The following is a 27,063-nucleotide window of genomic DNA, read 5'->3' as shown; positions in this document are numbered from 1 at the left end:
TCATCCAGACGGCTTCCCGCGCCCCCCCTGCAATGACACTGCGTCCCCCCAGTGGGCGCGCTCCACAGTTTGGGAACCTCTGTGCTAAGGTATCCTGGCTGCAAGTATTTTTCGTGTAATAATACTACCAAGATGATATTTTAGGTGTAGCATTAGTGTCAACCGCTTCTTCAACCTTACAACTCAAGGAAGGGGTTGAAACTGAGCAATGTTGAGTGCCAGACTCAAGGACATCACAAACACATTAATCATGGTATCGCCGAAACCGGTGCTTAGCCCAAGAGCCACAATTGCCAGGGTCTACCACACCAGAAAGGTCCCAAGATTCAGACTGTGAAAAGATGATCCAGAAACAGTTCTGCACATAATAGTAGGGTGTAAGACACAGGCAGCTTACATGGGACACCATGACAAAGTGGCTGCAAAAGTGAATGTGAGGATTGCTCTGAGATTGAACTGGAATTCCCCTAGTCAAAGTTGGATCCTGCCATGGAGAATGACAGGACACAAATGCTGTGGAGTGTGTAGATCGGTGGCCTCAAACTGCAGTCCTCGAGGGCGGGAGTCCTTCAGCTTTTAGATGCGTCACTTGTACACACTTGAATTAAATGGGGAAACTGCCTCGCTGTCATGCATCATGCAGAGCTACAGAACTACAGAGCCGATATTGGAGCCAGGTGTGCTGAGGCAGAGCGACGTCTCAAAGTTGCAGGGAAACCGGCCCTTGAGGACTGGAGTTTTAGACCACGGGTGTCGATCCAGACACATGATCTGGACATTTTTGTTTTGAGTAAAAGCTACAGAAGAAGATGATAGTGACTGACATCTGACTTTAATGACGGTGCTATTGAGTCTGTGCGTTGACGTCACATTGAGTGTGAATGAAACCAAGCTGGATAGACGGCAATAATAGAAGTAGCATTAGCTCACATACTTGGTACTGATCATCAGAGCCATAAAACAAAATAGAACGTCCAGGTAGGTTGGCGTAGATTCTCAATTAAACAAGACATGGCGACTGTGAGCAGACTTCTTCTCTAGATAATTCACCTCGCACCGAAAATGAATTCGTCAATGCTGATCGTGGGTTGGGAGTTCCCATCTAATAGTACAAACTATCACACTAATAGGGCTGTTTGTTGAGTCGATATTTATTCTAAGCTAGGAATTCCCAATCCGTGACCAGAAGTGAAGAACCCCATTGGATGATTGGCGAAAAGTCTTTAAGACACATGAGAAGGCATAAAGTTTCCTTAAGGAGTTAGATACATCTAGAGAGGTTTCTAAAAACACCCTACATCTAAAAGGTAATGTCAGTCATTGATATATTGAAAAATGTTTGCTTTCTGTGGGAAAGACTCAGACAATCTGACATAAAAGTTCTTTAGAGATTCAACCAAACACCCTGGAGTTCCTCAAGATTAAGGTTTCGTCCGTTCTCACTGTAAATTCGTACAGGCCTAAGAAGCTACTTAAATAACAAAGCTGAAGTTGAAGCATTTAAGCTTGAGACACTGCATCCTGCAGATGCATAATTAAATATTGCCCGCCCTTTAGAAGATTCTTGCCATCTGAAGGTGATTTGAGGGTGTGTGTTGTTGGGTAGGCCCAACAAGTTTATTAGAGAATCGGTTTTGAAGCGATAAGTCAAAATGAGGAATGTATTTTTTCCTCAACTTCCTTCATTTTGAATGTAAAATGTTGCAATTGACCAAAGAAATTTTTGCATAAAGCAGTCCCATCTAAACACAGAGGGAATCAAGCAAACCTTAGTACTATTGCCTTAGCATTTATTTTTTATTTTTTTACATGCAAACATAGAGATTTGTGAGGCAAATTCGACATATCATCCTGGATCCCAGTTTCCTCTTATTTCACTTTGATCCAAGTAGCTCTTTGTTTACAATCCTAACCCTAAACCTTTAATGTCATTTTCAGCAAATGAGAAATGACTAAAATCAGTTTGGAGAGAAGAGAGTCTGTCATTTCTTTGCGTACTCGTATCGCTTGTGTTTCCGGGATCAGAAAAAAACATTAGCTGATTCAAGAAAGAGAAAAGAGTTACTCGTTAGATTATTAATGGTGCTACAAACTTTTAAGTTTACAATGCCGATACTAGTTGTTCAGAAATCTACTTTGTTAGGCTCGTTGTGAAGATCACCGTTGATAGATCCGCGTTCTTTAGACACAACAGTTCACTGACTCACAGCTTATTGCCTTAGCACCTATAAAACACTTCCTTTCACTTATGGAGTTTTCACACTGTTCCAAAGAGACCATTGTTAAGACTTTAAACAGATGATCAAATATGATAGCTTGCCTCCTTTATCTACGTGTTCACTCAGATTCCGGCTCCAGTGCTGTAAAAGTTATATGTCAGTAGAAACTGCTGTGAATTTATGTCTGTATGTTTTAGTGTGAGGCTGTAAAAACTCAGGGCAGACTCTGAGAGGTTAGTGCTGCATACGACAGACTATATTCTGGCTGACTGGATGGGGTTGGACAATCCCAAGGCCACCAATACACACACAAACACACACACACACACACACACACACACACACCCACACACACAGATGTAACCTCATTTAACACCTGCATTCCCACAGTAGTCAAAAGCGGCAGTCAAAACCCAACCCCCCTCTTGACTCAATCTGAAAAGGGAGGAAAGGAGTAAAGTTTGTGTAGGAGGTGGGGCGGGGAGAGCGAAGCTAGTGATTTAAACTCCTCTCCCATGGCGGGGAATGAGCTGGAACGGCCTGGAGAGGAGACGGGAATCCAGAGCAAGCTGGGGGTTGAGTGATGGAGAAACAGGGGAGGTAGAAAAAAAGGGAGCAGAGTAATCTAGCTGAGGCAGTGGATGAGCCAAGTGTGCCGACACTAAGGTGCTTCTTGACACAAAGAATCACAAAGTTTCCACAATCTCGGTGTGAACAAAACTAGGTGAGCGAGAACACACACACACAGCTACACACACCAAGCTTATCATGTTTGAGTGCCTCTCCTGCCCTCTTCTGTCCACGACGTTCTTCATCTTTCTTCCTGCTGCAACATCCTGCCGGGCAAAGAGGGCCGTCGCGTACCGACACGCAATGACTAAATTGATCCCTTCATGACCTAATGATGAAGCAAACTGAGACGATCTTAGACATCAAGACAACGGATACTCTGTCCAGCAGTGACTTGAAAGAATGACCTCTTGGTCACGGATGAATGCGTTTCAACATTTCAACTGTTGGGTGTCTTCTAGCCTGCTCAGCTTCAAAAGTTTGTGTTTGTTGGCTTCGCATGCACATGCTAAAGTTGTGAAACTTCATACCATCGTAATTTTTGCTTCATTTCTCTTCACAAAGTTTACAACTTGATAGACCCAGCATGGAGACTAATCTGGCACACACAAAAACTGCACAAATACAGAAAGAGCGCCGAGGAAGCTGTGAGTAGGTAATCCCTCCTGACAGGGTGGCGACAGACAACGACAGAAACAAAGCTGACGTTGAGAGAGAGAGAGCGCCACGGGGGACAAAATGGGAGATAACAAGAATAAAAGTCAGCAAAAAGCATAGTTGCATAGTTGTTTAGTCAGAATGTCGCAGCTTAAAAGCTCTCCGGTTGAAATCTGCTAAGACGTTCAACATGAGGTCATCAGTGAGCAACATGGGAACAATGTACGGTACATTGCCTGGCCAAGAATCATTCTTGTTGCCTTCCTAAAATAATGACCTCGTTTTTGGTCAAAACTGATTTTGTCGGAAAAAAAAAAGAAAACAAATCACCTAATTTTTTTGCCACAAGATGCTTTAGGTAAAAACAAACAAACAAAAATACAGGCCATTATTTTAGGAATGTGATGATCTCTAACATAACTGGATTTAACTGGACCTGGACTGGTCTTTGACAAAATAGCGGCGTCATACCACAGCCAGACATTTGCACCCCTCGCTACACTCCCTCTAGGAATCGATGAATCTCCACTCGAGCCGTCTGCGCTCTCAAAAAGTGAAAGTGACATCGAAGCCACAAAGCCAGCGTGGAGCAGCAGGGGTCAGTCCAGAGCACTGAGCACAAAGTGTGTCAAACAGAAACCATCCTGCAGGGAAAAGTGTGTAAATGGTGTGTTCTCAACTTATCTGCTTTTCAGACATCAGTGCTACTAAAGAAAATCCAGTCATCTGTTCTGTCTCTGCGATGCCTAAAACTACGGCAAAAAAAAAACAAACAAAAAAAAAAACACATCATGAAGGTGTGTAAGTTTACACGTGTTGGGAGGTAAAGCAATGACTTTACCATGAAATGACCCGACAGAGTATGTTGTTCACGTTTGAATTATGTAATTGCAGTTTCATAATGTTGCGGCCATTCTGATGAGGAACATCAGTGATGGTTCCTCTTACTCTTAGCGCTCTTAGTCTGAGGTCAAAGCCGAGTTTTGCTTATGAGGTAAACAAATAAGATAAAGAGTAGTCACTATGTTCGTGGGGAAACAAAATTTAGCCATGTAACTTTTGAATAAGTGTTTATTGAGTACCATCTGTGCTTCTTAGATATTATTTGGGATGAATCCTAACCAGGTAGGTCCCTGTACTTAGGTAATTCATGCAGGTTGCTTTTGAAACTCAGGTGCACAGGAGAGGAGCAGAGCTTTAATTTGGCCCTACAAATTAAAGTTTTTTGAAATTTTATAACATGTTCAAGAAAAAAAAAAAAAAACTAAATTCCATGAGGATTTTTAAAGTTTAGAGCATTATACTTTCAAACCAACCATTACCAAGCACAGAATAACAGCGGCGTATATCAAGACATGTAGCAAGCTTGATAAAATGATTCAATGCATTTATTTTCATGTGAATTTTTGACAACTGATGGCACTGGGACATGGTAACCACCACATCTAATGACCTCAAATCAAGTTCCAGTTTGTCTTGGTAATGAAATGTAATTTTTGGAATAGAAATTAGGTTTTGGCCTTCGTTAATTAACCTTATTCATTACTAATTAAATTCTGTTGCTTCACCTCTGTGTAAGCTTGTGCCACAGCCTCGTATCATATCGTTTTGTTATCTCCCTGGCTTTGGTCTTCTTTTGGTCTTTCGTTCTGGGTGTAAATGAAGAGAAATAGCCTTAATCAGCTTGGCCTTCTCCTTCATTCTTGTCCCTGTCTGAAGTTCACTGCAACGTTTTATCTCCTCTTCTTCTTATCAGGCCAGCTTTAGCTCGGAGTCTCTCAGCCTCCCTTATCCTTCTCAGTAACGGCGGAGACATACAGTATCGCATCAAGACCTCCAGACTTTCATCTGTCTCTCATCCTATCGTTGTCTGCTCGTCTTTATCTGTCTTTGTCTCTGAGCTGCCTTGGGAACGAGAGTTAGTGCATCATCGCAACTGACCTCCTGGTATGATGGATGTGTTTTGGACACTCCTGTTGTGTTTTTCTTCCAGAAAAATCTATTTGATTTTTTTTTTCCTTGCATGTGAAACTTGCAATTTTCAGTGAAAAGCTGACATAAATGTCCTTTCTTCCACCATAGAAAGGCTGAACTTGATTACGACGGGCAGAAATTCAGTAGATTGTGTGGAAATATCCCAGTAGAGATTCCTGTGTCTGTAGGTGCGTTTCCATTAACCATAAAACTGTGCAACTTGTTTTGCAAAAAAATAAATATGCTTAATGGAAACACGGCAATTAAAAAAAAAAAAAAAAAACTCACGTCCTTCGAGAAAAAAAAAAAGAAGCTTTTGCGCTAAGACGAGGTGGTTTTTCTACCACTACTAAATCTATCTACTAAATCTAGTGAAAACCACGAGGAAGACAACAGAAAGTGGTAGGAGGGTGATGCTTTCTTTTTGGTTTTTTTCAGCCAATACGCAGCTGGCTCCATCAAACGTGTTGGATCCTGAGCTCTTCCAATTCCTCCAAAGCGCTGCATACGTGGCCACTTCCAAGTATAATGGGCTATAACGCCTGAATGAGACGCTGACGTCTCCCCTGGCGGCTGACAGACGATGAGCGCTGGCGCCATCGCTGACGTATGAATGCACTTCAACAGCTTACATCGGTTACCGCCGTGACTTTAAATGACTTATTGTGTGGACAAGCTTATTCATACGCGACCTTAATTTCATTTCGTATTTAATGGAAACGCTGCACATGCGAGTTTTGTCAACATTAGCAGAATATCAACAAATATTTGCAGATATTTGTAATGAAAACACAGCTGGTGCCGCTGCGCCAGAACGGTCGAGAACATCTGTAGGAGAAGTACAAAGAGGACAGAAAAGGGGCTACTCTGCTGTAACAAAGGTGCTTTAGTGCACCAGTCGTGAGTAATCACACCCAATAATAAAACCCCTCCTCCACAGGACCCAATTGGAGTAACTCAAACTTTTGTACAGCAGTTGCTTTGCCACAGAAGACATGTGACTGCATAAACAGGAGTAACTGAGCCCCTGGTGGAGGCCCTCTGCTCTCTGGCTCTTTATTTATGGCACGGGTAAATGATATCCCCATAAAGACACAACTTGGGTGACCTTGTTCTTAATAGCTACCGTTCGATACAACTGTAAATATCCGCCTCCCCCCCTCCCCCTGTCCATTCACAAATTAAAGAACCGAACGGCAGCTCTCTGATTGCATGCGTTGCACCAAACTCGACGAGGTGAGCCTTGAGCTCTGTTTGGATCACAGAGTTAATTACCTACAACTGAAAGGTGTGCCGCTTTAATTGTACATCAGGGAAACACAAAGCCCACAGATTTAGAAAAACACACATTTCCATAAAATGATTAGTCATTTACCAAGAATAAAAGCCCACGATGGAATACAGATAAGCCTATTAAATATCCTGCAAAACGCTCAGGGTATTTAAGCAAACAGAAACTTGGCCCGGACAGATCGAGTTGGGTGAACGCGCTTAACGTGATTTGCCTTGGGTGCCATTAACCTCCACCGCTGCCTGAGGGATGTGTCTGGGCATGGATTATCACAGGACCAATATCTAAACCCTAAGATGCCCAATCAAATATTTACACAGTCATAAACACGCCTGCATTAGTAACAGTTAGCTCAAACCATAATAAACCTACGAGCTCGTCTGCAGTATCTCGACACTCTCAGCCCTAATAAAGTCTACAACGTTTTCTTTCTTTGGTCTCAACGTAAAGGGAGTCAGTTCAACACAGAGAGGCCTGAGGTTTGGGAATACGTCAATATTTTCTGCTGATGCATCAAGAAAAAGGTGAATCCAACGGACTTTGGTGATCCTTTGACTTCTCTTTGACAACTAATAACGTTGCATTATCTTTCCCCCGTCAAAACTGAAGGCCGAGACTTTTACTGCCACCGAGACATAAAAAAACTCTTCACTGAAATAACATAGCTAGGTTATTTGTGCATGTAGAACAAACCTTCAGACATGACAAGGTTTGTCACTTTGAAAGGTGACAGTTTCAAAACATTTCTTTTAAATAAAGTTACATACCACAGCTTTAACCAGCAGTTGTCTTTTTAACATGCGTTTGTGTAATCAGACACTTTATGCAGATGTTTTTCACCTTTTACTTGTCAAACACATTTACACGTGTACGTAGATGTCAATCTTTGTTTCTTTCAAAACATTAGCCCAGAGGTTTGTGGTCGATCGTAGTTTATCATATCGTTTTCTTAAAAAAAAAAAGAAAAAGACTGCAGAGACGCCATTTGGACCTCAACAAGGATTAACCTTGAAGGGCCGGGTGCTGTGCGTAAACAAACCTGATATCCAGCTCTTACAAAAACAGCCGTGTGTAAGAGCACGCACACATACACACACTTTTACACACACACTACCCATTACGAGTTCCCCAGGTACCAGCTTGGTTTAACAGTGGTGACATTTGCACCACTTGAGGCCCTGGGGGTAATTTAAACATGTTGGCATTGTTCACAGCTCTTTTATTGTTTCACGCAGTAGACTGAGATTGAGTAACACTTAAAAGTAAGGTGGCACCAGAGCCTTTTAGCACTGTGTAATAGCAAGAATGTGGGTCCCAATAAAACACGGACTCCGGTTCCGTGAACTATACGCTGACCCTTGCGTAACCCGTTTAAGCACGCTTACGCCTCGGCGTTGATAATGAACTGGTTGATGAAGTAGTATATTAGTGGCGAGATCCAGCTAATAGTGGCTCGGGCATTTGGCCAAGACGGTAAAATATATGACCTGAAATATCTCACAGGGCCCTGTGAAAGTTGAGCAAATAAAATAAAAACGTAGCGGGGGCATTTACAGCCAAAGAGCTGGCCCGCTGTAGGAATTAGAGAGATGCCAGCAGAAAGTAGGAGTGGGACTGATGACAAGAGACAGTGGCAAGGAGCTGGATGATTTAGATACTACGAGTGAGACTGCAGGCCTGTAATCCTGCAGGCAGAGAAACAGACAGGCACAGGGGAAATAAGAAGGGCACCCTCGAGGAACGGCAGACCAACAGCCACAGAAGAAAAAGAGAGTATAGCATAGCAGGCCAACGAACTGAGAGAGAGAGAGAGAAAGAAAGTGATAGAGAGAGAGACAAAAAAATACGAAAGAAGAAAAGCTATGACCGAGGGATGGAAAGCGAGCAGCCAGACATGCAGGCAGACTGTCCGTCTCTGGTTTGTGGGAATGCGGTAAAGACACAGTAGTAGGCAGGGTCCCGGCTCTGAAATTAGAGAGTGGCGCTAAGAGAGGGGAGCCAGAGCCAAAGGCCGTCTGGGAGCTGCCAGGGGCTGCATCCCCAGCGCACTGCCGAAACGTGATTTACTGCCGGGCTCCACTACAAACGGCGCCCTGCTTGTGGGCGCGCTATCTAGCTCGTAGCGGCACGCCACGGCCCGGTTCTGCTTGCTATCTGGTTCGCAGAGCTCCAACGGCACCACATCAATGGTGGGAAGTGTCGATGTGAGGAAGACCGAGTTCGGCCAAAAATAGTGCCTTAAGGGAACCGCGGAGGGGATTGTGGCATTGGTATGTTTATGTTGCGACATTAAAAAGATCAAATACAAACACTAGGTGTCCGTTGGGCTGTAAATCACACCACACAGAGACGAAAATCATTTTTACTGCTGTGGAAATATGTCAACTTGCCTTTTCTTGTCTTAGCAAGGTAACATTCAATATGTGAGATACATGAAGCTGTGTGTATGAATAAGTAGCCTTTTTAAAAACCTTAGTTGTTTTAAAGATGACCTGTTATGATATGTCTCTGAGATATACAAAACATGTTTGTTACATTTTTTACACAAAATCATTTTTAGAAAATAAGACTTTAGTCTGGTTGGTTTGAGGTGTTTCAGGGGCTCTTGTCACTTTAAATCTAAACAAATTGTAAATGGCCAAGACCCCCATTTCAACGTTTACACTCACACATGAAAATGGCTGCAAACAGATGTGCAATTGAACAACTGTACATCTTTGAAGAGCGGGAGTGGAGCCTCCTGCACAACCAACAAGAATGCAGGACGTGGTTTCTGGATGGTAAGTCAACAACAAAACACTTGGAATTTTCCAGCAGCCATTGTACAGCGCATACAGCGGGAAAACAAGCTGAACAAACCTGCTGGAGCTCCGCTGAGGTTGCTAGGAGATGGGTTGGGCTTAACTGTGGTTGCTAGGTAAAGGCACAGTGCCCGTTGAATATGCCATAACAATCGGGAGGTTTTTGAAAAGCCCCCGAAAATACAAACTCGTTGTCAAAAATTGGGCTGTGTGGTTTTTTTAAGCACTGAGTGTTTTTTGGTTTTTTTTTAGAAGCAGTTGAGACAAAAATGGAGGCATAAAAATGTGCAATGTGTAATTTTTGCATAATAGGTCTCATTTAAGTTGATACTAATTGTGAAAACAACATGTGTCTGTAACCCTGATCCCATAATGACTCAGTAATGTATAGGAATGTTTCAAGACTGTATTTATTTGTTTATTTTTGGAGATGCTACATTCCAAAACATGATGAGGATTAATTTCCAGTTAAGTGATTAGGTTAAAAAATAAAAAAACTAAAACTAAAATATCCAAACCCTATGTAACATTTCAGTTTTTCTATCTTTACACTTTTAAACCAAAATTTCACAATGATGCCGAAGCATGTGCCGCTTGTATTTTCGGTGTTCAGCCCTTGCAAAGAAATCATTATTGCAAAAAATAAATAAATAAATAATAATAATCAATAAATAAATAAATAAACTTAATCAGCAAATGAGAACGCAACTAGCTGCATGCTGGGTAACTGTCATTCAGCTTCACCCCGAGCCAGGCACAGAAATCCACAGAGTTTGTTTTCCCAACTACCAGTAAGAATATCGCCAAACCAGCCAAAGCATGGATAATCTGTGTTCCAGGATTTCTCTTTGTGAATGTGTGCATGTGTGTGCTTCCTTTGCCAAGTTTCCTCTCTTTGTTTAGACCAGTCTGGTCAGTCCAGCTCCCTGCTGAGCTCCTATTGGCCAAACACACATATATCAAAACACTGGAAAACAACAGAAAGGATTCTCTCAGGGACGAGGAGTGCTGGGAAGAGGAGTAAATGGGAGTTCAGGAAAGGACAAACAAGTGTCCAGACACAAAAGCAAGCACAGGGAACGGCAGGTGATGACATAATTATTACTGGAGGAGCAGCTATAACCCAAAGCAGGGATGCATTAGGGCAAATGACCAAATTGGTAGTTTTCCTGTCAATTCTTGTCTTTTGCAAGTTTTTTTTGAGAACACACACACAAAAAAAATAATTAGCTTCATTTGTCCAGCAGTGACTCTTAAACAGCTACTTTTCTGACTTCCTATCTCAGGCAGCTGTGCTGAGGTGCTAATGCTAGGTTGTTTGTAAACAGGAAGTGACAAGGTTGCGGTAAATTTCAGACTTTATGAGTCAAGCTGGGTTTTAATGCTTTAAATATACACATGACTTTGTTCATTTGTGATGTTTGGAGCTGGTAAAGAAGTCGATGGTTATTACACGCAAGTTACCAAACCTTAATGCCTTTAAACCACATAATCAGTGAGCTTTACAACTGTGATTAATTACATATCCTTGTACTGAAAGAAAACTCCAGTACATATAAACTCTACCGTGACATGGAAGCTGGCAGATTAGATTTCGGTTCAACTGCAATAAACTGGTTTCACAACCAGAATCTTTTTTTTTTTTTTTCTTTCCAGATTATATCCAGGGCTGAATGTCAAGTGATAAATCACTTCCAATGTGGCTTTGCTCACCTGAATCATGGGCCATGTAATGCTGTCACAGCCTAACAAAAACATGAAAACCTGAGCCAGAACTGCAACGCAAATAAGTCATTTCTCAAAACCATGAAAAAAAAAAAACTTATGTCACAGATAATAACCCGAGCTCTGACTGAGCTCGGGTTATTTTTCAAAGATGCATGGGTTAATATTTCAGCCTCTAGATATGCAACACGGGTGACTTGCAGAAGTCTCTTGGACTTCTGCAAGTCTTTTGCAGAAGTCCAAGAGACTTATAAAGCAGCTTCCACATAAACCAGGGGTCAAACTCATTTCATTGTTTCATTCAATCAGGGTCATGAATGTCCTCAAACTGCTGGCAGCAAGAGAATGAATTCATAAAACCCACTAATAAGCTGTTTAATATATTAATGTTGAACATCTTTTCACGATAAAATATTTGAGTGTGTAACTGCTGTCCTGAAAGTTTTCTTTGTGTGTCTCTAAAGTTTAGGCGGCCACATGCAAAGTTATGATGGTCCAGATTTGGCCCCCGTTCCTCGAGTTTGACACGTGTGACCTAAACAGATTAAAAATGCACACTTTTGCTTTAAGTACGCTGAATATTTCCTTCGTAGTAGTTCCACCCCCCTCTGACTCTCTTAATTGAATCCAGCTACAGAAAACAAGATTGTTCAATTTTAAATTACTTTTGAAAGCCTGCCTACGTTTTTGGTAGGAATATTGTGGCTAGTTTTTTTATTCCAGTGCGTCAATTATTTCATTCTCTTTATGAAGAATGAACTTTATGGACGTATTAAGAATTAGTCATTTATTTGCGCTGATCTTGCTGCAGCTAGCATCTTAACTAAAATTGAAAACAGAACTTATTTGGAGGCATTAAATCCCGACGCATGCTCCTAAACAGATTTCAAGGACAAAATCACACATTAGTTCATTTTACACCAGAAATGAGGAGCCGCCGGTCGGGCAGGTTAATGTTTGCGTATGACGCCGTTACTGCTCTTAATATATTTATGCGAGCCTGGACATCCAGTTGTAAATCTTTATGCGTTCTTACGTTTAAATGTGTGTGTGTGTGTGTGTGTGTGTGTGCCTGGCTGTTTACAACACCAGACTCTTGTCTCGAAAGCTCTGCGCTGGCGCTACATCAGACCAGTCTAAACACACACACATACACGCACACACACACACATACACACACACACATACACACACACGCACACGCGCGCTCGCACACACACTGCCCCCCTCGGAGCCATGCTTTCAGAGACGAGGGGCCCTAAACGCCTTACAGACTCCTAACAAACACAACTCTCAATGTCGGCCCGCAAGTATTCGCAGTATTTGGCCTTGCTGTAATTTACAACATACTTACCTAATTGAGATGCTATTAAGGTCAGAGCGCGGATTGTTCTGCGTCTGCCTCATGGCTAATTCACATGATATAAGCGTGACATACGCAGCGCAGCATAATTGTCCTAATATAGCAGAGCGGAGTTAACCACATAGTGAGAGTGATCTATGGTCAGTGCAGTGTACTTAGAGAAACATAAATAATGACTGATGTCTTGAGCGGAGACGTGCCTGCGCCGGCCTGCAGGGCATGTTGCGGAGTGTTTCTGCTGAAAGTTACTGACGGTGTCACACACACACACACACACACACACACACACACACACACACACACACACACACACACACACACACACACACACGAATGTATAGGATCTTGATGAGGTAATCATGAAAACAAATACTGCATTAAATGTAGATTGCTGAATTTTGTCTGGATTTGTGTTTTTTGGACATTGTTTTCACACACACTTTTCAAATTGAACCCCGTATGCAGCTGAAATCTGCAGGAGGACGAGGAAGCGACTAAGAGCTGTGGAGTCGTCCAGCCAAAACATCCCTCTGAAGTTTTTAATCGACAAGTCCAAGTCACGTCTCTAATGACTAAAATATAATAATCTTTGCACTTTTTGTAAAAATGTGGCTGTTAAATAAGCAGATTTGTACTCACTGTTGACGAGGGCAAAGGAATTGTTTTGTGAATTGTCTGTCTGTTGGTTTGCTTGGTTTTTAGTGAGATCTGATTAATGACTTATCAAACATTTATGCAATTAATTCCTAAACTGGCTTTTCACCAAGTCATTATCTGCTAAATCATGCTTTATTATATCAGCTTGTCCAGGGACTGCAGGTGGAAATTGTTTTCATTTCCGTTGCATATCTCCTTTTAAATGGTTAATCGAATGTTGTACATCATCTCTGTATGAATAAACAGAACAATATCAGATTCATCCTTTCCATTTTTGAACAATGCTGACTTATGAATTCAAACCTTGTAATGTTTTATCTGTACGCCTAATGTGTTAAAATTACATTGAAAAGTTTGGTTTATTTTAAACTGATGTGACATTTCACCCAATGGAAACATAAACGTGTGCTGCTGTTCAAATAAAAATTTGTGGATCAAGGGTGATCAAGATGTTATGTTCAAATCTCTCTCTAAAAAAAAAAAAAAAAAAAGATCCAAACAGGAAAATATTTTAATTGAAAGATCCTCAAGTGTCTAAGGACGTAGTTACCGCCTGTCAGTCTCTCGGTTCATAAATATCAAGAAGCATTGTCGAAGCAAAAAAAAAGAAAAAAAAATGGCTGTAAAACAAAAGGTTTGAGTTATAGCTGTTAAAAAATCTGATTTTGATCCGTGTACTAATCTTAAAACATAATTGAAAGTCAAATTCCATACACTCACAAATTTCTACCTTTAATTTGGGTAATAATAGATCAAAATGTTCCAGTTATGTTTCCTTTTTTGCTTGTTGAAAATATAAATATTAATCTCTATAATGAAAATGTTCCCCTTGTGGTAAAATATTTAAAAGTCCACAATGTTTGCTCTTCGCTATACTTTGTCCCAGTTTAAATTAATCGAAATGTCAAACATAATTTACACTTCAAACATTGAAAAAAAAGTGTTTGTGGCATTGAAAATATTATCTGACCATTTATTTCTACTTGTGAGCTTATTTGTCCCTGAAAACCTTTGATGTTTCTTACAATTTCCAGTGTTAAGGGCTCAGTTTCAGTTTCAGGGGGCAAAAGGTGAAAGAGGACAATTTGTTAAGGGTCAGATTAGTAAGCAAAGAAACATGTTCTGCACTATACAACCCGTAGTATTTGTAATATTGTCTGGGACGTCGTCAATTGAAATCTGCTGAGATTAGTTCATATGGATATGTTTGAGTTGATGCCGTTTGTATTGTTGTTTTGATGTTCTACTTTGTCTGCTGTATATGTATATGTATAACCTCAGCAATGGATAAACTGTGACACTTTGGCATGTAAATGTGCTTTTCTATCTTCCAGCTGCAGCTGGCTGTGCAGCATCATCAGCGCTAGCTCGCCCATCGGAGAGCAGAGGTTTAATTTTAGCTGTGCCATTTTCTATTCCTGTGCTCCTCTATAACAACCTTTCTTGTTATCACCTCCGCTCACCAAAAAAAATAACCGTCTGTGCTGGGAATTTATTTATTTATTTTTTCAAATTTTCGTTGCGTTGTTATATATGCTGTCTACCACAAGGGGGGGAGCAGCGCCCCCGACCGATACTAACATATACAAATTTTAGTCAATACAGGTTTCAGCAGATTTCAACACAGTTTGAACTGGACCACAACCACAAAAAAAAGGAAAAAAAAAAGTGAATTATTGCTAAATATGTTCACATTTTACAACTTGAACTTGCTGCTTGCCCCAAGCGGCGGACTGATTTCGCCCCCCGGGCAAATAAAATCGCCTCCCTCTTCCCTGACAGGCGGCGCTGATGCCCAGGCCGCACCGGCCACTGTTTGAGCTCGTCACTGGGGTATTTTTCATCGAGTGCGCCTGACAGAAAGATAAGACGCTGTCGCGGGGCGTCATCCATCTTTGTTTCCAAGTTACTCTCGGAGAATTCAATCTCAAGAGTGAGGGGTTAGACACACTGGTGATTAATCAACTCCGTGTTCATGTGGGTGCGAGTGTGTGTGCGCAGATCTTCACGGGCCTTTGTCTGCAAGCGATAAATCAATGTCCGAGCCCGTACAGGACGCAGAATGCCTTAACCCCTATCAGCCCGTACAAGATGAATTCATCTAGAATTGTCTGGCGGACAACACTTTGACAGCATAGCTACGCTATCTGACTCAGCTGGAGCGGTGGGACGATGGCGAACCTGCAGGGTTATGAAGCAGAGGGAGCGGAGAGTGAGTATTTATCCTGAAGGAGGGAGGGGAAAACAAAAAAAAGAAGAAAAGAAGAAAAAAGCTGGCGGCTGACCAGGAATGAGACAGGCATGGGAACACGACTTGTGTGCACAGAGATGTCAGCTCACAGTTTATGAATAATCCCTCGGACCTCTGGGAGAAATCCTATTCAAAAGCGAATCAACTGTGACACTAAGGGTTTTTTTTTTAGCCCGGTGAGTGATTAGATTTACGTCTACGGGCGACTCGCGGAAGACGGTGTAGCTAAGAAAAGTGCAGAGCCATTTAAAGAATGCGCAGTCACAAAACGACAAAAGTGTCCCTCCCCCTCCCCCCCGCGGGAGATTCTGGTGCAAACGGCGAGGGATAAAAGATGAAGATTAATGACATAACACGGCTCTGCTTTCATTATGTCACTGTAGTTGTAATCAAATCGCTTTTAAATGAATTTAATTTCCTTATAATTTATCACCCCGTTTAGTTCATGCGATTTATCTTTTGATCGTTGTTGTTTTGACTGTTTGGAAAAGTGCTGCATCTGAAGGCCGGGATTTCTGAACAAACAGGATTTTAAGAGTAAAGCAAACAACGAGTGAATCTGGTTCACAAGACAACGCTCCAGTCCTCCGACTGACGAGAGACGATGTTTGAAACTTTACGCCTTTTCAGCAAAGATACGCCGCTGGATGTAAATATTATTAACCTTCAGTAGTGGAAAAACTTTTTTGAGGGAAGGGATGATGTTTTGAAGTCAGGTGGGTGACCATTGATGTTTAGGTCAATTACGAGAAGAAAGTCGTTTTAGTAAGAGGAAAGCTTGGATCATTTATTTTCTGGTAATGCTAAGACTTCATCCTGGTATTATTTCGACTGTCTTAATGTGACATTATGACGTAAAAAAAAAATAATTCTTAGCCTGACCCTCATATTTTGTCAGACTGAATTCAAAGTCCAAATAAGTAGAAGCTGTAAAAACGCACCTGTCAAGGAAGACAGTGGGCTTCGGCTGGAACCATGGAAACAAGATGAGCGTTGGTGGATAAAAAAAAATAAAATAAAAAAAATCCAGATTTTCCAAAAAATGTAATCTTCAAAAACCAAAGTTAAAGAATGAGAACAGTCTTTGTGTTTCCTGTAGAATTACAAGGATGACTAAACGGCTTAATGACTTCCAGTTGTTTCAAATAAAAAAAATTAAAAGTAGCTTTCCTCTCTAGCACCGTTACAAAAACACATTTGGTCATCCAAATTAAAAGCACTTCCTTTCAAAATTATTCACAAATGCAAAAGCCTCTTGCATCAATTCACTACCGACTTACTTCTCAGAAAATGCTAATTTGAGTCGTTAGAGACGTGTAAGTAGCTTATTTAAACATTTCTGACATTCTGCCAACAAGAAATACTTTTAATTTGAGCAATAAATCAAATTTTACTCCTTTGTTTGAGAAGAATGATGGGATCCCACAGGGTGTGGCTAGTCAGACCGCCTGAACCGAGGTTTCACAAAAAAAAAAAAACTTGAAGTTTCAAGACTGGCCTATTAACAACGTGGTGGTTTTGTCCACTTTTTCTTTACAGTGTAGATGGAAACATGGGTCAATAGGTTCGTACACCTGCTGCCCAAAGGCGAAAAGGAAGCCCCTGTCCCCCCTTGTCTGTGTAACAGGTGTGTCCCCCCCACAGGACCATCAAAACAAGAAACTCACATAAGCAGAAACGAAAGCCGGGCAGTGGGTGGGCACTCCAGAGGAAAACAGTAATTATGAAGGATTTATGGCTGACACAGATTCTTGCAGCTGTTTTAACGTTACACCTAATGAAAGCTGGTTGTGGCACCAAAACAAATGAAGCTCTGATCAGAAGTAAAGTCTATTTAAAAAAAAAAAAAAAAAGAAGAAAAAAGAAGATTTTCTTAAATTGACCCGTGTGTTTTGAAATTATACTGGCTTCATGTGCGGATTGAAGGCGAGGCTGAAGGAGGCGAAGCGGGAGGTGCAGCGTCTAAACACAGGTTTGTGTTCCCAATCAGGAGACGGTGATTACAACACGACGGCCAATGCCAGTGGGCCGTGGCACAGTCTGAGGGAGGTCTTCAGGGCTTTCGATCTACAGCGGTTCAAGATCATTACTCCCCTCTCCAAAACAAAGACGTCTGAGAATGACTGACGCTTGCAAACAGCCGTGGTAATGGGCGCATAGCGACGGCAAGGTAAATACCCAGGAAAGTGAGGGAAATCCTGAGCTGGCCGACTTGAATGGCTGCAGAATGCATTGTTCTATTGTATAGGAATTGTTTTTGACTCAGAATAACCTCATATTGAGGTGAGCCTTACGTCCAAAACATCAGAACCACGAGAGAAAACGGAATAAGCAGCAACGCAGCAGACTTGGAATAAAAAGAGGAAATCAAATCAGTCAGCATGCAGGCGGAATGTCCGTCTTATGGACTCACAGAAGTTTATATAAGACGCTTCCTCAGACTCAAAAGCATTAAGCTTTCACTTACTGTAAAGATTAAATAAATAATCTAAGTAAAACGTGTTAAGAATGCACTCAAATACAAGATAGAAAGAACATTGAATGTTTTACCTTTTTTACTGGTTTGACAAATTAATCGTGAACAATCAAATTTGGCCTATTTGACAAAAAAATTATACAAAAAAACCTTTGATGTTAAAGTGAAAACTGATTTTTACAAACATAATGAAACTTAAATAAAAAACGTGACATAAAATACATGATTGCATGGATATTCACTGCATTTAAAGTGACTGACCTAATTCAACAAAGGTCCAGCCTATTGGTGCTACTAGTCTCACAGTGGGTGGGATAGAGGTCACCTGAGTGCAGTGACCTCTATCTCTACATATGACTGTAACATAGAGTCATATGTAGAGTTAATCACTGGTTAATCAGTATTCCTGCTCATCATTAAAACATGAAAATAAAAGAACAAGAGCAAATCAGATAAAATGTTACTGAAAAGTCATGGGATGTCTTCATGTTGCATATTGTTATTTAATTGTCATTATTTTCTAGAAATCCGTTTTTCACTTTGACATTAAGACATTTGTTTAGTTGTAAAAGCAATAAAAAGGTACAGAGCTCATAAAACTATACAGGTTTGGCTGGAGGAGGACCGACGCTCAGTTTCTAAAGTACGCACACAGATGCACACTGTAAAACTGTAACTGTTAAAATTATAGCCTTGACAGTATTTTTTTCAGCGCTCAATATAACCGTCTGATGTTTTATCAAACGGTTGACATGCAATCTAAACGTAAGGTTGTCTTCCAGCCAAATCCCCTAATATTTCAAGGGAAATGTTCTTAAGTTAGCTTCTCCTCTGCGTGCAAAACCACGAATGCTATCCAGAGGTTTGGGAGCAACATTAATTTAGCTTTATTACAATTAAGAACAAGCATTAATTCAAATAGTGATGCCTGCTGGAGCCGGCAGGTGAATACAAGCTCGTCAACTCGCGCCGCAGAGCACAGCCACATGAATAAAATACAACGGCGTCATCAGCATAAAGGCGTGCTGAAGCTGAAGCGACACGGTGATCCCAATGTTAATAATAACAAAGTAAAATGACATTAAATAGAGCCTCTAAAACCGCCTGAAGGTTAATTACTAAACCAATTACCAGTAAGTCTGTTTAAGAGCAGCTCATTTCACAATGCTGGTTGCCGATATGGTACAACGACCAGAGCTAAAGCCAGACTGATCTTCACTTAAGATATCATTGTCAACCAAATATTGCTTCAGGTGAATATTTATATTTATTTCAGGTTTTAGAATCCTGACCAAAAAGAATCAGAAAGTTGGGATACAGGCAGATTTAACTTAAATCCGAGTTTAAAGGCTCTACAACAACAGGAGGTCAATTAGTCTGGAGAGTCGGATAAAAAATAAGGGAAGTTCGTCCTTTTATGTTCCAAGAAGTAAAACTCCTCAATAGTAATAAAAGAAGCTAAAACACTGTTGTTTCAGTCATACTTTATGTATACATAAAGTCACTCCTTCTGTGTTGCGATGTAGTTTCATAAAGGCCGATGCATGGTGTTCTCAAGAGCAGCTCGAAGCCCCAATGTTGATATCTGATATCCAAAACAAGGCTGGGCTGGCAAACACCAACTTCCTCCTTTATTAATGGCCGGTTAATATCTTTTGCTTAGACTACTTGCTACAATCCAGACAAGATCTAATCTTCCTACTTGGCTGGTTCTGGTGCTGGATGAAGTCCAGGACATTTTCTGTGCTGCTTCCTGAGTTGCTCTCATCCACTATCAGGTCCAATAGAGAAGTCTTAAATTATCAACCCACGGTTGGTTTTCTAAAGCATCGTCCACTTGCAGCGTTGACGTCACAATTTGCTCTCTTCCTGTAAAAGCAGCTGCTGTGTTTTTCGGTTATGCCTCGCTGCAAAAACTCCTCACTCTTTAGCTACGATCTGGTCATCTATGCAGCAAAATTAAGCATTTAGTTCTTACGACAGCAGAACGGGTGGACCAGTGTGACACAATAAGGTAAGAGAAATAACACTCTTAAATCGCTCTAACTCGTCCGACAGCATCAACAAGACGGCAAAATCAAATCAGTTCTGCTGTCAGACACACGACTCTGTTTCTGAACGCCCAGAGTAATCTGATCAGTCTCGCTTAAAGTCAAAACACACACACTGTGGCGTGCCTACCTTATCTTCCATTCTGATCATGCGTGCTCCAATGGTTGGGTACTCTTTATCTTCTCCCTTTCCTAGTGAATTGGCAGAAAAGGGGGGTGGGAGGGGAAACATTCAGAAAACAATTGATAGCATAACTAACATTACTTGATGACAAATCCCAAGATAAATCTTGGCATTTATCCATAAGAGGTGAAAACAGATGTGGAGGCAGAATGCATTTGCCACTGAACATATCATTTGTTTTTATGGACCTCGGAAAGCTCCAAGCTGTAATTACCATCTTACGTTGGCACCAGTGAATGACATGCAAGGGCACGAGAAATGAGCAGGAGGACAGTAGGAGGAAGTACATTAAATAAATGATTGCTTACACGGGCTGTAACTGAATAGGACGGCTCGTTATTTCTTGAAAAGTTAGGAACTGCAGAAATCAATGAATGACATTCACTCATACAGACGAGATATTTTCGCCTCACTGTTTTACCACTAACTCTGACTGGAAAGGTTTTGCATGCTCCCTTCTCTGTTTGCACCGGCTTCTATCTCCACGTTCCATGTCGATGCTCAATAAGCCCCCAGTATGAGCGCGTCAGTGGGGTCCGCCATGTTGCTGGCATCGCTGCTGCAAGACTGACTATGTCAGATAAATATGTTAGATAAATTACAGCTAATTTTCTTTTTCATTTGTTGCTATAATTTCACATTTACAAACACATCTTTTCGAATCTTGGAGTTTTGGTTTTATAAATACAGCCAAACTGGTAATGCTTCATTTGATCATAGGGTTGACATAACACCAGTCATTTAGATAAAATAGTCTATGAATGTCTGTGACTGTTGTCATGAAGTGTCACTCGGTAAATAATACTTTTAATGCATTAAAACTTGTGTTAAAAGTCCATTAAAATTGTTGACTTTGCATTAAAAGTGTCATTATTTACCAAAAAACACTACATGACGACAGTGGTAAACATTCATAAAGACTCCTTCATGTTCATCACAGTGTCATGTCAGTCTTATGCACATCCCATCAAATAAACTGTTACCAAAACAATTAATGACGTTGTTTTATGATCTGAAATAAATCAGTAGTGGATCCCAGTCTCTCTTTCTCTTTCTTATTCTCAATCTTCAACAGAAACTGATCATTTAAAATAGTCAGACAAAAATAATGAGCTCTCAGCAGTTATATATACACCTCTGTCTTTCACAAGACAGATAAATGTGCTGCAGCAGGTGGATACGGGTTCATAGCACTCTGATAAACTATCATCATTCTTGGGAGATTTAATCTTCAGGACGGCAGCAGTCAGCTGTGGTTTTAGCCCCTTCCAGATTAGCTGTTAGCTAGTCATTTGTTTAGCTAATTTGGATTTATACAAAACGAAGACGAAACAAGAGTTCGGCCTCACAGGTAACATGCTAACCGCACCTTAAAGAGAGAGTTCAGAATTTTTTAATTTTCGTTAACTTCATTAGCATCGCGTGTTTGGTCATATTAACACTTTTCGTGTTGGAACAAGAAGCTGCCGTTTCACCTTTAGCTTCGCTCCTGTTCAGTTTAGGCTCGGTTTGTTTTCCCTCTGTCAGCAGCGACGTCAGTCGACAAAGAAGCTCCAGTAGCAGTCGATGCAACCGATGGGACCGCCGAGACAGTTTGAAAGTAACGTAACAAACGAGTGTTTGTAAGTCGTCTGACAGGAATTTACGCAAAGGTGCCAATAAATGGCGGCACACGGCCCAGCGAGCCGCGGCAAACAAATCCAAGCGCTTATAAACACAAAAACACTCAGCCAAACAGAGCCGTGAGCGCAAACATTACAGCCCTGTCGTTCTCCGGTATTTAGTCTGCTGGTGCTTGAGCATGTGTGAGTTGTAAACACAGAGGTGGAGTGAGGAGTGATGGTTGTCTGTCAGATCCGGCCTGTTTCCTTGCTGTTTACCTGGCAAAAACATTCCCGGCTTCCCGAGGGTGCCATCCAGCCTGACGGAGAGCAGATAAAGACGGAGAAAAGTTAAAAACAGATACAGAAGAGATTCATCTGGCCAGACAGCTTGTTATGGTAACTGTTAAACAAGGAAGAAACACAAGACAAAACTGATTCATCTTTACACGAAAATACAGTAATGAAGGGCAGTGGAAATCCTCCCCACACTACGGGGGAGAGATCTGAAAATCGAAGTGAGTAAATAACATATTATTTAACAGCTTTTTCATTTTGCGTTGATCCAAAACAAACTTGCTTCACCGTTTCTTTTAAGCTAATTATTTTAATAATAAGCGACTGCGGTGCAATCAGTGGTAGCTTTTTATGCACGTTTTATACCATTTAGAGTCGGTCGGGCACTTAATGTAAAACATCAAAATAATTATTTTGAACTCTACTCAAAGCATCAACAATCTTCTGCCTTATTTATCATTGCTTTCTATTTGAAACTTTACATTGTTGGGATCACTAACAAAGACTGTTAGTGACATTGTCGTTTATCAAAACATTAAAAATACAACAAAATATGCCAAAAACTATGATTTTTTTAATTTCTTGCTACTCATGTTATTGCTTCTTTTATATCGTATCTGTGTTGTTTTCCAAATGTATTTTGTTTTTTTTTGTCTTAAATTGATGTTGTTATTCTGTCTACTAATATTACGCTGAAACATCTTTTATCTTACAAATAAGTTTGGAAAAAAATGAAACAAATTGGTGTTTATTAATTCAGCCGTGGTTAAAAAAAAGCATAAGAAATAACATTGCCATAATTATTGACCTCAAACCACACTAAGCATTTTTTGATCGTTCACTTAAAGCTGCAGTAAGTAACTTTTATTTTAAAAACTGGTTTTTTTGTTTGTTTGTTTTTTACATATCTGTTAAAATTTCACAATGTGGTGACAGTGTGAGACAATTAACGTGTGAAAATATGGAGCTTCTCCATCTCCTCCCAGTTCTCCCAGTGCTATCTGCAGGAATACACCACTCAGTCAGAAACAACCAATCAGAGTCAGGAGGAGGGTCTTAGACCTGTCAATCATGCTTGTGTACAAGCTTTCCAAAATTTCTCTGTAGAGAAATAATGATTTTGGTGAATGCATTTGACAAAATGTAATGTTTATTGCTCGTTTCATAATTGCAAAACACTTTGACCTGCCTTGTTGATGAAATGTGCGATAAAAATAAACTTGACTAAGTTCCCATAGCAACCATTTTTTATTTATTTATTTTTTAATTTCCATCATGAGTGCCAATATTGTGATGCTCGCTATAAAGAAACTTTACGTCTTTCTTCCCAAAAATGAGAACTTCACTGTTCCTATTGGATATATTTACGAGAGCGACAGCCAGTTGCACTCACAACATATATTTCTTAATCATTTACATAACTTTAAACATTTTTTTTCTTTTTTTTCTATAAAATATCGAGGAAACTTGCTAAAAATCCATGCAAAGATTTATGGGGCATCAGAATAAGAAACAGGACAAAAAGTCGAGGCGTCCACCTTCTCTGCAGCTCCTTGATGCGAACCATCATGTTAAGGTGACCCTGGGAATACTGCTCGATCACGTCTCGCACATCATAGGGTTTCCGAGCTTGCTGCGGATCCACACACACGCACACACACACAATAAAAACACACGCACACATGGTGGGACACAAAGCCATTGTCAATCACAACCTCTTGTTGCTCGGTCCCCTGAAAACATCCCCCAACCCCGGTGGGTGCAAAGAGTTCATTGTGAGCTCAATGTGTGTTTTGTGTGAGTGTGAGCATGCATGCGTGTGCATACGTATGTTTGTGTGCGCACAGAGAGGCGCATGGTCATGTAGAGAGCAATCGTGTTAAGGTCCTTTCACAGCTTTGTGTGGTGTGACGTTGACACAGGGGGTATCAGAATGAACTCGGTGAACCCTTTAGGGTATCCCTGCTAGACACACTATGGTCTGTACAGCTGAGACCACTTAGCCCGTAATTGGAAACATGCAGAACACCTGAAAAAAAATAAAAAATAAATAAATAAAAAAACCGTGGTCAGAGAAACTGTGATAGGGAACTTTTACTAAAGATAAATGTGTTTAATAGCACATGTTACTGCAGGTTTTCCTTAAAGATTTGAAAAAGATAACAACACATGCAGGCTTCACAACTATAGGGCCATGCACTGCTGTAGTTTTATACGTTCCTATGATAAATGCATTATGACTATAAAGACAGACAGGCAAATTTTTTCACAAATTAGAACTTTACGCTGAATTACTGAACCCTACAAAAGACAAAACAGGAAAAAAAGAGAGACACTTCTACGACATCTCTGGAAAGGTTTACAAGATCCCCGAGTTACTTTAGCAAGTTCCAGTGAAATTTGTGCAGGTTAATTTTGTGAGATCAACTTAAAGGTTTTACAAAATTCCAAGTTATTTCAGCAAGTTCCAGCAGAGACTTTGTGAGAGCCTATTGCAAGATTCCAAGTTTCTTCAGGAAATTCAAAGAAAGGTATTTGTGATCCTGCAAAGGTTTTGCAAGAGTCCCAAGTCTCTTTAGCAAGTTCCAGTGAATGTTTGCTTTTGTGAGATCCTGTATAAGTTGTGCTAAAGTCCAAGACGCATTAGCAAGACCTTATGAAGGGTTTGCTAGACCAGTGAAGGTTCTGGAGAGTCTGAGATACTTTTACAAGGCAGAGCACAAATTCAGCAAAATCTAAAGTTACTTTTGCAACTGTCCCCCCAATTTTTAAGAGACATTTTGCGAGACCCTTTAGTGAATTCTGCAAAGGATTAGGAAAACCCAGAGTGACGTTTGTGAAATTCAGGAAAAACTTTACGATGTGACACAAATGTTTTTGCTTTTTTGTTGGTTTTTTTGCAAGAGTATCTGGCTGGAGCCCATTTGGAAATCCTACACTGTAAATACTGTAAGTACCTCCCCTACAGGAAGTGGAAAGGTTAGAGAATATCCTGGCGTTTCCTGTTATTATCTTAACTCCACTGGTGTCAAAATAACAAAAATTTAAACTAAAACATTGGAAATTGGAGATGATTTATGTAATATGTGAGTTAGCTACTGATTTACAAATGACGATTTAAAAAATTACAGTTAATTAGACATTTGTATCATATTGAGGATTTTTGTGCATGTTTAATTTATCTGGACATCAGAAGAGTGGCGTCACTGAATAGTTTCCATAAAGTGACGATCACATTTTTCAGAAGAAGATTCTCTGTTCTCACAAACTTTTACTGAATCTTTTTTTTCTTTTCTTAATTGTTTCTCAAACGTCTCTAGTGGGGCTCAGTATTTGGACACAAACACACTCCTCTTCCTCTTCGTGCATAACACACTGCTTCCACTCAGAATCTGACCTTCTCATCTGCCGTTGCTCTAACTCCTGTTTCCCCCTCTCGGGATTTCTTTTTCATATTACCTGAAATTTCCTCCTGGCCACGAAGTACTGCATTCTGCGCAGGACTTTCACAGCAGACCTCTGGGCATGGGATAACCTGGGATGAGAAAACGAGACGGAATAAGGTTACAAAACAAGAGACTGTCGCTCAGGAAGAGCTCAGGCGTAAAATTAATTTGAAACACAAATGCACACTTGAGTTCGACTTGTTGCGTTTTAAGCGCCTGCAGGTATTGCATGAACTGTGCAACGGCGAGGTGCATTAAATGTGGGTCTAACGCGTGATAAAGAGGCATGAGGATAAAAATGCTGTGTGCACTGCAGCTGCCGCCTCCTCATCCCGCTCATTGAACCTGACCTGTAGGTCACGGCATTAAATCTGCAACCTTATGCAGAGTGAAAGAGAAGCAAAACAGATTCCATCTGCACCGCAAAGGGTCCAAAAAACATAAGTCCCTCAGGTCAGAGCCGCACATCTGTGTCAACACGAAAGACAGGCCAATGCTGGGGTTCTGTGGAACACTGAAATTAAAACTAGTGGATGTAAACAACACGCACGCACGCAGTCAAACTTGCATGCCACGATGGCTTCCTTGCATGCAACTCAGTTTGTTTTTTTCAACACAGGGCCGTTTGGCTTACTTGTACTGAATCATTTGGATGTGCAATAAGCCGCACGCTGAACAGAAGGGAAAAAAAGTCAAATGTGACGTAAAAGACTGCAAAACACATCAGGTGTTACGAAAGCTGCACACAGCTTCATAACTGGGCGAGTTCCAGTTTGATTTGCCCTGAAGCTCAAATATAAAATCTCCTTCAGATCAGTCAGAACCGATGAGCAGTGACTAACAATGCTCTTCCAGTGTTGACACAATTACTGAGAGAAGATTTTAAAGTTAGTGAGTCAAGATGGCTCATTTATATTGTGACGGGAAAGAAGCAGTGTTGCCAGTTTTCAGATGACGTTGCTGCAGTTAGTGGCAACAAAATCATCCTACAATCACTCCTCAGTCAAAATGCACAGCTATTTTTGCTGCTGTTGTGAGAGACCTTTGGAGACGCTGCTGTGGAAGTCTTGTCACTGTAGCAAGTTTTACTGGGCGACGAATTTCCCAAGAAATCACCGCGTTAATACTGTCATTCTGTGACCGTTTTCGAGTAACGTAGTGGCGTAATAACTCAAGTTCGCCGTCTCAAAGACTAAGTGAGCTTTCATCCTGAACAGAAAACTCCACACTGGAACTGGAAATAATTTTGAGGTTTTAAACCGTGACATGGAACATGCTAGAGTTACAGGAAAATATACAATCTCTAGGATACACACACAGAGAGTGCTGTTTCAGTAATGCTAACCATGCTAAGCGCTAACATAAGATACCAAAGCCCTTTTCTCACAGCTACAGCCCTGAGAATGAAAAATAGCACAACATATTAAATATATATATGTAAATATATATATATGTAAATATATATTAATAAATGAGTGAGTGAGTGTGTTTGAGGTGCTC

At 40.7% G+C, this 27,063-nt stretch overlaps 1 protein-coding gene across 1 annotated transcript in view; it reads right to left on the bottom strand.

The window, feature by feature from the left end:
* Nucleotides 1-27,063, bottom strand: part of kcnq1.2 (potassium voltage-gated channel, KQT-like subfamily, member 1.2) — a 207,503-nt gene that overhangs the window by 56,083 nt on the left and 124,357 nt on the right. Inside the window, exons 15-18 of the mRNA XM_007546747.2 lie at nucleotides 25,577-25,652; nucleotides 23,656-23,750; nucleotides 22,100-22,140; nucleotides 20,166-20,227 (exon numbers count right to left, since the gene is read on the bottom strand). Of these exons, the coding sequence (XP_007546809.1) occupies nucleotides 20,166-20,227; nucleotides 22,100-22,140; nucleotides 23,656-23,750; nucleotides 25,577-25,652 (274 nt within the window). The remainder of the gene's footprint in view (nucleotides 1-20,165; nucleotides 20,228-22,099; nucleotides 22,141-23,655; nucleotides 23,751-25,576; nucleotides 25,653-27,063) is intronic.

Source organism: Poecilia formosa, unplaced genomic scaffold (assembly GCF_000485575.1).
Source record: "Poecilia formosa unplaced genomic scaffold, Poecilia_formosa-5.1.2 Scaffold17, whole genome shotgun sequence".
Lineage (NCBI taxonomy): Eukaryota > Metazoa > Chordata > Actinopteri > Cyprinodontiformes > Poeciliidae > Poecilia > Poecilia formosa.
The sequence above is the reverse complement of the archived record's forward strand: the minus strand, read 5'-3'. Positions and strand labels throughout refer to the sequence as shown.